The sequence below is a fragment of the Lithobates pipiens genome, unplaced genomic scaffold (assembly GCF_037356315.1).
Source record: "Lithobates pipiens isolate NorthernLeopardFrog02 unplaced genomic scaffold, aLitPip1_a1.2 Scaffold_28, whole genome shotgun sequence".
NCBI classification, from domain to species: domain Eukaryota; kingdom Metazoa; phylum Chordata; class Amphibia; order Anura; family Ranidae; genus Lithobates; species Lithobates pipiens.
Window position 1 is genome coordinate 20,935,500 of NW_027507789.1, and position 13,799 is coordinate 20,949,298.

Here is a 13,799-nt window from a genome sequence, read left to right on the forward strand (position 1 = left end):
TCGATCGTGTGTACGCGGCATTACAAGTACAACTGGCCCTTTGAGGGAACCATGATGCTGATGCAGCCTATGACGAAATGGGAGTTTGACTCCCCTGGTTTAGTTTGAACTGTAGTTCAAATGTACCAGATAAAGATCTCCGGAGGAACTTGGAAGTGTCCTAAACTGATCTCAGATGTAAGCTAAATGCCCCTAATCTGCATCTGCCCATCTAAAAAAAGTTCCAATTTTGATCAAAGGTCTTTACTGTCTCCCCTCTTTTCCCAGGAGCTAGATCACCTACCTATGTACTCTAGGTAGACAAAGTATTGTCCTATCATAGTGCTTATCTGCACTTACCTCAATGATTTTGATCCTGTGTGCACTGCCGTTCTCCAGCACTGTATCTAGACAAGTTTTAAAGCTTGAAGAATTAATTAGCCCGTTCAGTAGGGGGTCTTCTCGGACCTGATTGCTTTTTTGTTGAAGGGTCTCTTCCAGCTCTGAATGCAGGTTGCCATTGAGTTCCAGGTTACAGATTTCTGTGAGAACATGGAGAAGACCCTGGTCGGAGGACACGCTCAGGTCTTTCTTCCTCTGGCCACCTACTGCAGATTTGGTTCCAGGAATATCCAGTTTTAACCCATGCTGTGCCACTTTTAATTCCAGTTCACAGATCTTATCTGCAAGACAAAAAAAAAAAGAACTTGGTGTGTACCAGTCAGTTCTGCTCTGGAGTCTAGATGTAGTGTCTGCTCTACACTACAGCTTTATATTATCAGGGGAAAAAAAAAAATCCCCAGACCACAGTATATACCAGTGATGGCCAACCTAGGTGAGTATAATGGGAAATTCCAAAACATCTTGGGTGCCAAGGTTCGCCATCACTAGTATATACCATTGCTATACAAGGCATATTGTGATTCAATGCAATATGGTAACCTACAGGTGTTCTATACACCGTTTGTGTGCAAAAGGCTCCAAAAATGTAATTTCCTGCTTGTGTGATTGGTTCACTGGTCTTTCCAGATGTTTGCACTAAGATACAAGTCAGATTTTAGGCATCCTCTGCAATAGGAATGCCATTTGGATGAGATACCCCCTAAGGGCTAACGACTTCTAAAGGGATGCAGACATTGCAGCATTTCTCATCAGAACACAAAGAGTGCACCAGGTGATTATAATGACTCAGTTACCCCCATTCACGTCTTTTTCTTCAGAGCAGAAATAGGTAGGAACCTGTAAGTTTCCTAAAACCACTGCAATGTACATTGATTACCCAGAGGGAATTTTCATCAAAAAGATTTACCATTTGAAGTGGCTGTCACTATTAGAAGGTATACAATGCAGCCACCTAGAGTTGCCTGCATATATTTGAGGCAGCTTACACTCCGCCACAAAGCCTGGATCCATAAGCCATTCTGATAGGGCAAAGTTAAAGCACTTCCTTGCCGCTACGTTTCTTTGCTATTAAATTGGTTGCTTTTATTCTAATGTGGATCCTGCGCTCCTGTCTTCATGCCCTTGTAGCATTAAATAATCTTCCTATCCTGCCTATTGGTCAGTGAAGAAGCCCATTATAGTGGGTCCATATGTGTTGCCCCTGATGCCCCCATGTACCTGTACAGTGATCTAGTAGCGCGTGGAGGTCCTTATCTCCTTGCAGACAGTCTTCTTCAAAGTACGGAGTAAAGACAAAGCTCTCCAGGGTTGGTGGAGTTTGCTGTTGCTGCCGACGAGGAGCTGTGGTGGCATGGAGTCCCGATATTTGAACACCTCCAGATACTATCCTTGCCAAACAGTTGTTAACAGAAACTGGTACAGCTACAATGATAAGAAACAAAACAGTGAAGCGTTGACTAAAAAGTTGATTGAAGAAACTGAAGTGAAATAATAAATTATTTAAGCTTGGAGTGATTTGTCCGCAAGGGTGAAGAGGTCCATCACCTTAAGATAATAGCAAAAACTGAGGATTCATGGGGTTGGGTTTCAGGTGGGCACCCAGTGGGCAAGTCCTCAAAAGCTTTGCCACTGTCCAGTCACCTGACGGTACCAGTCTTTAACCCTAGGTCTATGAATATCAAGCCTGCCCTATACTGTACGATTAAGATAAAAAGATTTCATTAAGAACCATTACCCAAGGAAAAGTGAATCAATCTATACATGATACTTATAGGAACTCTTAGCTTCTTTTCTTTTTTTAGAGGAACACTTCATACTTCTGGGTCCTTAACGGGCTTAACATGTATCCAAAGGTGTAGCTTGTTAAAATAAAGTGGAGGCAGCTTTAGTATTAGTCAAAATTTCAAATGCATATGAAATATTGATTACTAAGCCTAAATATCGAAACTATACCTACACAATATAGGTGCGTGGTCACCCACATGTTTATAGCAGGTCGCCTGACCATCACCTCAAAATAGAAGACCTCTAATGCCCTATACTGTACAACTAAGATAAAAAGATTTCATGAAGAACCATTACCTAAGGAAAAGTGAATAAATCTATACATGATATTTATAGGAACTCTTAGCTTAATTATTTATTTATTTATTTTTTTTGAGGAACACTTCATACTTCTGGGTCCTTAAAGGGCTTAACAGGTATCCAAAGTTGTAGCTTGTTAAAATAAGATGAAGACAGCTTTAGTATTAGTCAATATTTCAAATGGATATGAAATATTGAATACTAAACTGTCAGGGCTTAGCCCTTCCTCCTCTGGGCTGGTCGCTCGGCTGACGGCTAATTGCCAGCTCTCTTCTCGCTCCACAGTTACCAGCTGTTTCCGATGATGCTCGTTTGACCTGCCTATTTAAAGTCTTCCAGCTAATTTCTCCATTGCCTTAATTTTTGGTCACATCACTAGGAACCATCTCCTGCTGTTGTTTCAAGACTGGCTTGCTAACATCCCTCCTGGCTTCCATCCTGCTTGCAGTTGCTCTCCTTGGATCCCTGACATCTGGACTGGCTGATTACCCGATCTGGTTTATGAACTTTGGACTGGCTGACTACCCGATCTGGCTACTGGACTCTGGCTTGCTTGACTACGCTTTTTCCTATTTACCTTTTTCATTTTTATTAATAAACAAGTGTGATTTGATTATACTTCTGTCTCTGTCTGTTTCATGGTTCCTGACATAAACCTAAATATCGAAACTATACCTACACAATATAGATGCGTGGTCACCCACATGCTTATAGCAGGCCGCCTGACCATAACCTCAAAATAGAAGACCTCGAATGCCCTATACTGTACGATTAAGATAAAAAGATTTCATGAAGAACCATTACCTAAGGAAACGTGAATAAATCTGTACATGATACTTGTAGGAACTCTTAGCTTCTTTTTTTTTTAAAGGAACACTTCATACTTCTGGGTCCTTAAAGGGCTTAACAGGTATCCAAAAGTGTAACTTGTTAAAATAAGGTGAAGACAGCTTTAGTATTAGTCAATATTTCAAATGCATAAGAAATATTGAATACTAAACCTAAATATCAAAACTATTCCTACACAATATAGATTTGTGGTCACCCACATGCTTATAGCAGGCCGCACACCTGACCATTGCTTCAAAATAGAAGACCTCTAATGCACCCAATGTTTCAGATGTAATAGCTAGATTTAAAGGCCAATATATCTACGAAAAAAGTTCTTCAAATATTACTCTAACTCCATTCCCCAATTTCTAGATAGATGGCAATTATGGGTATCCAAAATCTCCATGAAATTTCTCTGTAAGCCCTTGTACACACGGTCGGAGATTCCGACAACCAAATCCATCGGATTTTTCCGAAACTGTTGCATACACTCGGTCGGACGAAGTTGTCGGAAAATCCAATCGTTCAGAACGTGATGACGTTATTTCGTTACGACGGGACTATGTTCAGGCTAGTAGCCAATAGCTTTGATGTAGGAATTTGATCTGAGCATGCGTGGCACTTTGTCCGATCAGAATTCTCTACATATGATCGGAGTATGTCCGATCGGAGCATTTTGTCTGAAAATATTTCCGGCAAGTTGGAAAAGTTGGTCCGATGGATATTCCGACGGAAACAGTCCGCTGCAGACCACACACAGTCGGAACATCCGACAAAACGCTCCGATCAGACACATTCCGACGGAATCTCCGACCGTGTGTACAAGGGCTAAAACATCAACTGTTAGATCAATATCTGGAATAACGATGACTTCTAACAAACAAGACAGTGGTAATGTCTAATTTCGTCACTTCTTTATTTACATTTTTGTTTAGTTGGTTTTGGCTTCTATGGTAAAGCCTCTCGTTAGTACTTTCCTGTTTATAGAAGATCCAACTTTACTTAGACTTTAATCGAATGATAAATCTTACTTATTGAGCTTCAAGTACTATGTAAGCATATCTAAGCCATAAAAGTTCTGCAATATTTCAACATAATGTGAATGACTACTGTACTATTGTCAATGCTTTTTGTGCCTTGTCAAATGTTAAATCTTAATAAAAAAACAATTGAAAGAAATATTGGAGAATCTATGAAGTGTCTTCAACATTACAGAATGAGTCCATTTGCATGTGACCAACTACTACCAGCTATACCAGCCTTTCTCAACCTTTTAGCCATAAAGAACCCCAAAAATAATTTTCAGGTCTCGAGGAACCCTTACTAAAACCAATTTATCAAGGGTCAATGGGAACAATGCCCCTTATACTGGTGGCCAAAAGGAGTAATGTCCCACAAAGTGGTGCCCAGATTGCCACCCTTAAAGATAGCTGAAAAGATATTTGGTGTCATGCTGCTGGCTTTGATAAGTGATGCTGAACCTTGAACTCTGTAGGCACCATCAAAAAGGTGGTTCATCAGCCACAGCTCAAGGAACCCCTAGCAACCTCGCGAGGAACCCCAGAGTTCCATGGAACCCTGGTTGAGAATAGCTGAGCTATACCATACCCTGGATAAAGGAGAACCTTCACAGGCACTGCACAGAAGGTTACAAGAACACTGACAAGATATATTGAAGAGGAAAGGACTTTATTGGTTCTGCGGAGATAATGGAACTACTGCTCAATGGCTGCAGAGATTTTCCGGGAAGAAGTAGAATGCTTTTGATAACATGCCCTCATAGCCAACATATGGGCTTGAAATCACGTACCTTTCTTGTCATCTGGACCTGGACAGACGTGTTCCTCATGTGTTGTTGGGTCGATGTGTACAGACAGGATTCTTGTAGGTAATCGGAGACTACGGCCTTTTATCCCCAAGACCATCACCTGCAGCATGGTGTCCAGGAAAGTCACCCAGTTCCCTGTCCACTGCAACTTCCCTCTGTCACCTAGGACAACATACAGCGGTTAGCTTCATATTTCACTTAACAACATAATTTCTCATAACTATTTCACCGATATCGAATTTAGGCAGTTAAAGTATAGCTAAAGGCAACTAGAGCTGCCACGACGCGTTGACGTAGTCGACTAAGAAAATACGTCGACGTGCGTTTTGGGCGTCGATGTGTCACAGTGGTGGCAGTGCTTGGTATCTAGCGCTGCCCTCCGTGCCGCCGTCCCCCTCTCTTCTCCCCCGCCATCCCCCTCTCTTCTCCCCCTCCGTGCCGCCGTCCCTAGGGGTGCACCGAATCGTCACGATCCGTGATCCGAGTGCACATGCCGCGATCTGCGGAGCGCTCTGCAGTCTCGGCCTTAGGAGAGGCCGCAGCTTCGGCCTAGCTCCGAAGCAGCGGCCATCTTTCTACACCCAGGCGTTTACAATGTGATCGCTCCGACGGAGCGATCACTTGTAAACAAACCGGCGTCATGACATGTAGCCGGTTTCTCTCTCCCCTCTCTGTACTGATCTGTGCAGTGGAGGGGAGAGGTCGGATGGAAGCAGCCATCCCTCCATACCCAGCCGATACTCTGCCAGCCTCTGCAATGCAATACTCTGCAATGCAAAAAAATACTCTGCTGCAAAACAATACTCTGCAATGCAAAACAATACTCTGCAATGCAAAACAATACTCTGCCCGCCAATGCTCTGCCAGCCAATACAATACAATACTCTGCCCGCCAATACTCTGCCAGCCAATACAGTACAATACTCTGCCCGCCAATACTCTGCCAGCCAATACAGTACAATACTCTGCCCGCCAATACTCTGCCAGCCAATACAGTCCAATACTCTGCCAGCCAATACAGTACAATACTCTGCCAGCCAATACAGTACAATACTCTGCCCGCCAATACAGTACAATACTCTGCCCGCCAATACTCTGCCAGCCAATACTCTGCCCGCCAATACAATACTCTGCCCGCCAATACAATACTCTGCCCGCCAATACAATACTCTGCCAGCCAATACAATACAATACTCTGCCCGCCAATACTCTGCCTGCCAATACAATACTCTGCCCGCCAATACAATACTCTGCCCGCCAATACAATACAATACTCTGCCCGCCAATGCAATACAATACTCTGCCCGCCAATGCAATACAATACTCTGCCCGCCAATGCAATACAATACTCTGCAATACAATACAATACTCTGCAATACAATACTCTCAAGGTTATCCAAAGGATTAATTAGCTTATCAAAAAAAAAACACTAGATTCATTAAAAAATAAAAATAAAAAAAATAATCGGATAGTCGTTGACTAATCGAAAAAATAATCGATAGATTAGTCGACAGACAAATTAATCGTTAGTTGCAGCTCTAAAGGCAACATTTCAATTTTTTTATTTTTTTTATTTTGGACATGTGCAGAGGAATTAGAACCCCCTGTCAGTTTTTATTGTTGTGTGTGCCCCTTGTAAAGAGATCCTCCCTCTCTATTTGTTCTGTTTACCATTATCATTGAAAGTGAAAGTAAGAGAAAATCCCAAATTTTGGGCTGTCCCCAGAAAAGTAATAGAGGGGAAATCTTCCAATGGGGACACTAGTTCTGGTGACCTGGGGGGGTCCCCAAGGAATTCCCTCTAATTTGTATGGATTTCCTCTCACTTCTTGTTTGGCTATGAGACAGGAAGTGAAGGGAAATCTCCGCAATGGGACACAGATCGCATAAAAAGAAATCTGATAGGTTATAACCCTTTCTTGCTCTATCCAAAATGGGGGAAAAATAAAAGTTTTGCCTATAGTTCTACTTTTAGTGATTTTTTTAAATTTTCACTATGGGCCTATTGATTGGTTGATACATTGTATGGTAAAATGGATGTCCCATAAGCCGCACATCCACGCAGACTCGCTGTAGTGTGGTATGTGGCAACCTCAGCCTGGACTCCAATCAGGCCACACCCCAACACATTTCACTCCGCCTCTCGGAGCTTTCTCATGGGGATAGGGATGATCCCCATCAGAAAGCTCTGAGGGGCAAAGCGAAATGCATTGGAGGGGGCGTGGCCTGGTTAGGGTCCAGGCTGTGGTTGCCACATACCACACTACAGCAGGTCTGCGTGGATGTGCGGCTTATAGGACATCCATCTTTCCATACATTGAAGTCTGGAGCCAGGACGAGCTCCTTCCCCAGCCGGCTTTTACAGTGTTGGGCTTAGGACCAGTACCCCTTCACACCCTGAGTGGCTCACATCAAATCTCGTTTGATACATTGTCATTACTTAACAGCCTAACTCCGGACAGTTTTCTTCATTAAATAGTTTACCAGCAGCTAAACCCAACAAAATAAATAAAAAGGAAAAAGCAAGAAGTTGGAAGGGAAAACCCACAAGTTCAAAATAGGAAACTACAGCACCAGGAGCTTTAGTAGAAAGGTCTCCCTCCGGAAGTCCCCACAAGTTAGAAGCCAAGATCTGACCCATCGGATGCCACCTATAGCTGAAATATCCCCTTTGGGTGGACCACCCAAAGGGCCAGTCCACCCAACAGTAATCTTTTAGTTACTGATGGAGCACTGTGGGCTGAATCAGCCCCTGGCTCCTTATATCGCCTGTTTATTCCAACAGAGAGACTTCCCTGCCCTAATTCCTGACTCTATTAATGATTGCCTGCACTTTTGGGTGTTCCCACCCACGTTTGTGTGTTCCAGCTCCTTTGGTTCCATTTTTCATAATACAAAACAAGTGAATAATCCAGCAGGATTGGTGGGAATTCTTAATAATGGACGCATCAGTTGTGCAGACCTGGGAACTCAGAGCAGGGATGGTGGGAACTCATCTTAATGTATACAGAAGGTGTGCAGACCTGGGGACTCAGTACAGGGATAGAGGGCACCCCTCATAATAGAAACAGCTAGGTACCGATACCGAGTATTTTAACAAGTATCGGTACTTGTGCAAATGCACCAATACCTGAAACCGATACTTTCAAGCTCTGTTCTTTGAGCTTTCAGCAGGTCTTCTCTGTTGACAGCTGAAGTGTTAAAGAAGTCCGTAATTGGAACTGTCAAAAAAATAAAAAAAGCAGCTGGCAATGTTTATTATTAACAACATTGCTCAGCCACTGAAACACAAAAATAAATGAAACATTGTTTCTTTTTGTATCTTTCTGTTTCTTCATCTGCAGATCAAAGGGATGAGCAAATGTTCCTCTGTCTAACACCTTATTAACCCTTAATTTACTCAAATCAGCCTTAATTAACTCCCTATTCTCCTCCATTGAATTATTATTATTTTCCTGCTTTTTTTTATAAACGATAAACTATTAAAACTTTTTTTGTTTGCTTTGTTAGTGAATATTTTTACACATATATATTAACATATACCGTAGTTACACATTTACATTGAAAAAGCACAAAATCAATTTATTTAATTTATAAATAACTTTTCAATGCTTTGTACCATTGCTGACAGCTGAAGTGAAAACAACACTGTTGCGGTAGGTATTAATAATTGGCATTGGCGAGTACTTAAAAAAAAGTCTCAGTACTTGTACTCGTAAAGGAAAATGTTATTGGTGCATCCCTAGAAATAGCAGTTGTGCAGACCCTGGAACTTAGGACAGAGATGGAGGGAACCCCTCATAGTGGGTACAGACCTGAGAACTGAGTGCAGGAAAGGTGGAAACCCCTCATAATGGGCATAGCAGGTGTACAGACCTGGGAACTCAGCACAGGGACGGAGGAAACCCCTCATAATGGGCACAGCAAGTGTGCAGACCTGGGATCTCAGCATAGGGATGGAGGAAACCCCTCATAATGGGTACAGACCTGGGAACTCAGCACAGGGATGGAGGAAACCCCTTATAATGGGCACAGCAGGTGTGCAGACCTGGAAACTCAGTACAGTGATGGAGGAAACCCTTCATAATGGGTACAGACCTGGGAACTCCGCAGAGGGATGGAGGAAACCCCTCATAATGGGCACAGCAGGTGTGCAGACCTGGGAACTCAGCAGAGGGATGGAGGAAACCCCTCATAATGGGCACAGACCTGGGAACTAAGCAGAGGGATGGAGGAAACCCCTCATAATGGGCACAGCAGGTGTGCAGACCTGGGAACTCAGCACAGGGATGGAGGAAACCCCTCATAATGGGCACAGCAGGTGTGCAGACCTGGGAACTCAGCACAGGAATGGAGGAAACCCCTCATAATGGGCACAGACCTGGGAACTCAGCAGAGGGATGGAGGAAACCCCTCATAATGGGCACAGCAGGTGTGCAGACCTGGGAACTCAGCACAGGGATGGAGGAAACCCCTCATAATGGGCACAGCAGGTGTGCAAACCTGGGAACCCAGCACAGCGAGATCACTAGGACAGTCCCATAAAGAGTGTCTCAACATCCAATTCTCTTCACCAAGAATACACAAAAACAGCTCACCTCTACTGTTGGATTCAATAATTCCTTGGAAAGTGGGTCCATAGTCATACCCCCGGAGTCTCAATTCTTTGTAAACATCTTTATCTGACAAGAGGAAATCTTCCTTCTCACTGTTTCCAATCACAGAATCTGTGGGCTGTGTGCGGAAATCATTCAGGCTGTTCTCTCCCATGGTGGAAATCTTCCCTAGAAAGTTAATTTTAATAAGTTTTATCTTTGTACATTTCAAAACGGTTTCCTCTTTGTGGTTGGTGCAGAGGTGTTATTTATGGAAATAAAGTGTCAGTTGTTGACCTACCGCTAGCTGCTAGGTTTCCGCTCTCTGAGACCTCAAACCGCTTGGATGCCGGCATGAGTCGAACCTCCAGCTGGACAATGCCTGAAGAGAGAGATAGAAGAAAGGGTTACATTTTGGTACATATATATATACACAGGCCCATTTTAGTAAAGAGGTCAACTGAAACTTGCCCTTGACCCACCAGGGACCAAGATGAGAGATTGCTACTGCTGATTCTGAAAATGCTCAGAGCCTGGCTTTAATTTGGACCCTCTAGCATACATATATGTTAAGTCAATGACCCAGAACAAGATTGTGACCATTTTATGACTTGACCTGATATGTATAGTTGTTACCAGTCAGTGAGTCCAGAAGTACTGAAACTAGTGGTTAGCAGTGGCAGCCCCCCATATTTTCTCTTCTGACACTTTAAAGGGAAAGATATGTGACCACATTATCTCTAATCACAATAGTCACCTGTTTTAGGCAGGATTGTTGCTCTGTGGATTGTGACCTCTTCAAATACAACAGGGGTCTGCTCCATGACCACACCAAGAGACCTTGCGAGCGTCCTCCACGCTAGAACAAGATACCCAGTAGCGGGATACAAAACACGACCATCGATACAATGTCCACTCATAAAAATATCTGGGGAATCAGGGTTCATATCTGCAAGAAGATATAGCAATGTCCATTAGCACTTATTAAAAAAAAAATTAATTTATAATAAACCTTTTGGTGGAAGCCAGTGTCGTTCAAAGTCCTACTCTGTAGATCGATGGTGGTCATGTTACTTGATTAAAGGTGCCCTAAAGTACAGCCACTGACATCCCCAAAGGCCTGCATATCAATGAATGTAATGCTAAAGAAATGACAGAAATTACAGAAAGAGAAGAGAACAGACTGCAAACTTGTTATGGAAAAAGGTCAGAGACTACAGACATGGTACAGGAGATGGTCAGAGATGGCAGACAGGGAACAGGAGATGGTCAGAAACAGCAGACATGGTACAAGAGATGGTTAGTGACGGCAGACATGGTACAGGAGATGGTCAGAGATGCCAGAAATGGTACAAGAGATGGTTAGAGAAGGCAGACATGGTACAGGAGATGGTCAGAGACTAGAGACGGGGTACAGGAGATGTTCAGAGACAAAAGGGATGGTACAGGAGAAGGTCAAGGATGGCAGACATGGTACAGGAGATGGTCAGAGATGGCAGACATGGTACAGGAGATGGTCAGAGATGGCAGACATGGTACAGGAGATGTTCAGAGACAAAAGACATGGTACAGGGGATGGTCAGAGACTGAATACACTATAGAAGCTTTTGGACACTGGAAGGAGATGGACAGAGATGGCAGACAGGGAACAGGAGATGGTCAGAAACAGCAGACATGGTACAAGAGATGGTTAGAGAAGGCAGACATGGTACAGGAGATGATCAGAGATGCCAGAAATGGTACAGGAGATGGTCAAAAATGCAGATATGGAAAAGGTGGTAATCAGAGATGGCAGACATGGTACAGGAGATGATCAGAGATGGCAGACATGGTACAGGAGATGATCAGAGATGGCAGACATGGTACAGGAGATGATCAGAGATGGCAGACATGGTACAGGAGATGATCAGAGATGGCAGACATGGTACAGGAGATGATCAGAGATGGCAGACATGGTACAGGAGATGATCAGAGATGGCAGACATGGTACAGGAGATGATCAGAGATGGCAGACATGGTACAGGAGATGATCAGAGATGGCAGACATGGTACAGGAGATGGCCATAGATTGCAGAAATGGAACAGGAGATTGTCAGAGACAACAGACATGGAAAAGGTGATTGTCAGGGATGGCAAACATGATTCAGGAGATGATCAGAGATGGCAGACATGGAACAGGAGATGGCCATAGATTGCAGAAATGGAACAGGAGATTGTCAGAGACAACAGACATGGAAAAGGTGATTGTCAGAGATGGCAAACATGATTCAGGAGATGATCAGAGACGGCAGACATGGAACAGGAGATGGTCAAAAAAAAAGCAGACATGGTCAGAGACACTAGAAATGGTTGAGGAGATGGTCATAGACTAAACAAACAATAGGAGTCGCTGGAGACTGCAGACATGCTTCAGGAGACACATTTCATGAGACTGAGTTGAGTTGCATCTTGATATAGCATGGTCCTTTACCCTGTAGGGTCCCGATGCGCTTACAAACACATACACATACTAGGGCCAATTTATAGACAGGATCTGATTAACCTACCAGCGTGTCTTTGGAGTGTGGAAGGAAGCCGGAGTACCTGGAGGAAACCCATGCAGGCATGGGGAGAACATGCAAACTCCAGGCAGATGGTATCAGGATTTGAACCAGCGAACCTATTGCTGCTAGGTGAGAATGCTAACCACCATGCTGCCCTACTGCTAGAGAACACAGCTATTACACCCCTTTACAAATCAATGTGCTTCCAACAGTCCCCTTTAAAAATCAGTTATGCACTTTATGATATTTCTCTCAGCAAGATCTATTATAAAAGATAGGGGGGGGGGGGGGGACATGAAAAAAAGCATAGATAGCACAAAAAAGTAAGATAGCATAAAATAAATAAACTAAACCATTTTCCTAAGAGAAGTCTGGCTGCAGAATATTTTCCTTCGCTGGCAAAAGCACCAAATCACAGAATATTGCCTGCAAGGAAGCCCCCCCCCCCCCCCCCTGGGTCAGACAATAAGTGCCAAGTGCCTATGACTTTTTTTTGGATCAATGGATTCGATAGTTAAAGAGGAGGGCCGGTTTAAAAAAAAAAAAAAATTTAAAGTCACCAGCTGCAAACACTGTAGCTGTTGACTTTTAATAAGCGCACTTACCTGTCCAGGGCGCCCGCGATGTCGGCCGCCCGAGGCTGACCCATCCCTCGGCTCTCAGGTCCCCGACGCCGCCATTTTGGCTAAGGGAAACAGGCAGTGGAGCCTTGCAGCTTCACTGCCCGTTTCCTACTGCGCATGCGTGAGTCGCGCAGCGCTTTGTGAATGGGGCACGCTGTGTTCTGGGACACACAGTTCCCAGAACACAGCGCAACCCATTACCCAGAAGATGCCGCATGGAGGAGAGAAGAAAGAAGATCTCTGCAGAGGAGGAAGAGGCAGATTAGGATGATGTGCCTAGCAACAGGCATTTCTGGTAAGTTAAAAAAAAAAATGTTTTTTCATTTTTTTTTTTTTTTCAGATTTTTTTCTAATTTTAAATGTATTTTTTTTTTTCAGGGTGGCCCTCCACTTTAAGCTGTTTTTTTTTTTTTTCTTCCATCACTATGTCACCGTGTCTTCAGCTTACCAACATTGTAGACTGTGGTCGATGTGGATCCCCCTGAACCAGCAGGGAAATCTTCGGGTTTGGGGACATCCCAAGTCTGGCTGTGGTCCCATTGGAAGAGAGGAGAGATGAGAGGAGTCCCCGCTGGCACGGGATATTCAACCGGAGGATAGATATTATTACAATGAACATTAATCCTACGGAAGGAAAACATCTGATTATCCGGAGAGCCGATGGCAACATCAACTTATAACAGGAATACAACAGTTCTAACAATAGGAAATGAAATGAGGTTTGGGATAACGCAGTAATTCATACCCGCTCAAATAGACCTTTCCAATGTTTGTAAGGAAAAACTCCAAATTGTTACTATGTCCTCTCTTCATCAGAGGGAGGATTGTGTTGGTTGACTTTAAACTTCTTCTCAAGATCGCCTGATGGGATAAAAACGCAAGTCAGCCCCGAATGGAAGAAAGATTTTTGTA

At 43.6% G+C, this 13,799-nt stretch overlaps 1 protein-coding gene across 1 annotated transcript in view; it reads right to left on the reverse strand.

Moving 5' to 3' along the window:
• Positions 1-13,799, reverse strand: part of FASN (fatty acid synthase) — a 141,794-nt gene that overhangs the window by 54,885 nt on the left and 73,110 nt on the right. Inside the window, exons 15-22 of the mRNA XM_077458876.1 lie at positions 13,633-13,748; positions 13,336-13,511; positions 10,479-10,670; positions 10,023-10,103; positions 9,725-9,910; positions 5,108-5,287; positions 1,600-1,803; positions 340-662 (exon numbers count right to left, since the gene is read on the reverse strand). Coding sequence (XP_077315002.1) covers positions 340-662; positions 1,600-1,803; positions 5,108-5,287; positions 9,725-9,910; positions 10,023-10,103; positions 10,479-10,670; positions 13,336-13,511; positions 13,633-13,748 — 1,458 coding nt within the window. The remainder of the gene's footprint in view (positions 1-339; positions 663-1,599; positions 1,804-5,107; positions 5,288-9,724; positions 9,911-10,022; positions 10,104-10,478; positions 10,671-13,335; positions 13,512-13,632; positions 13,749-13,799) is intronic.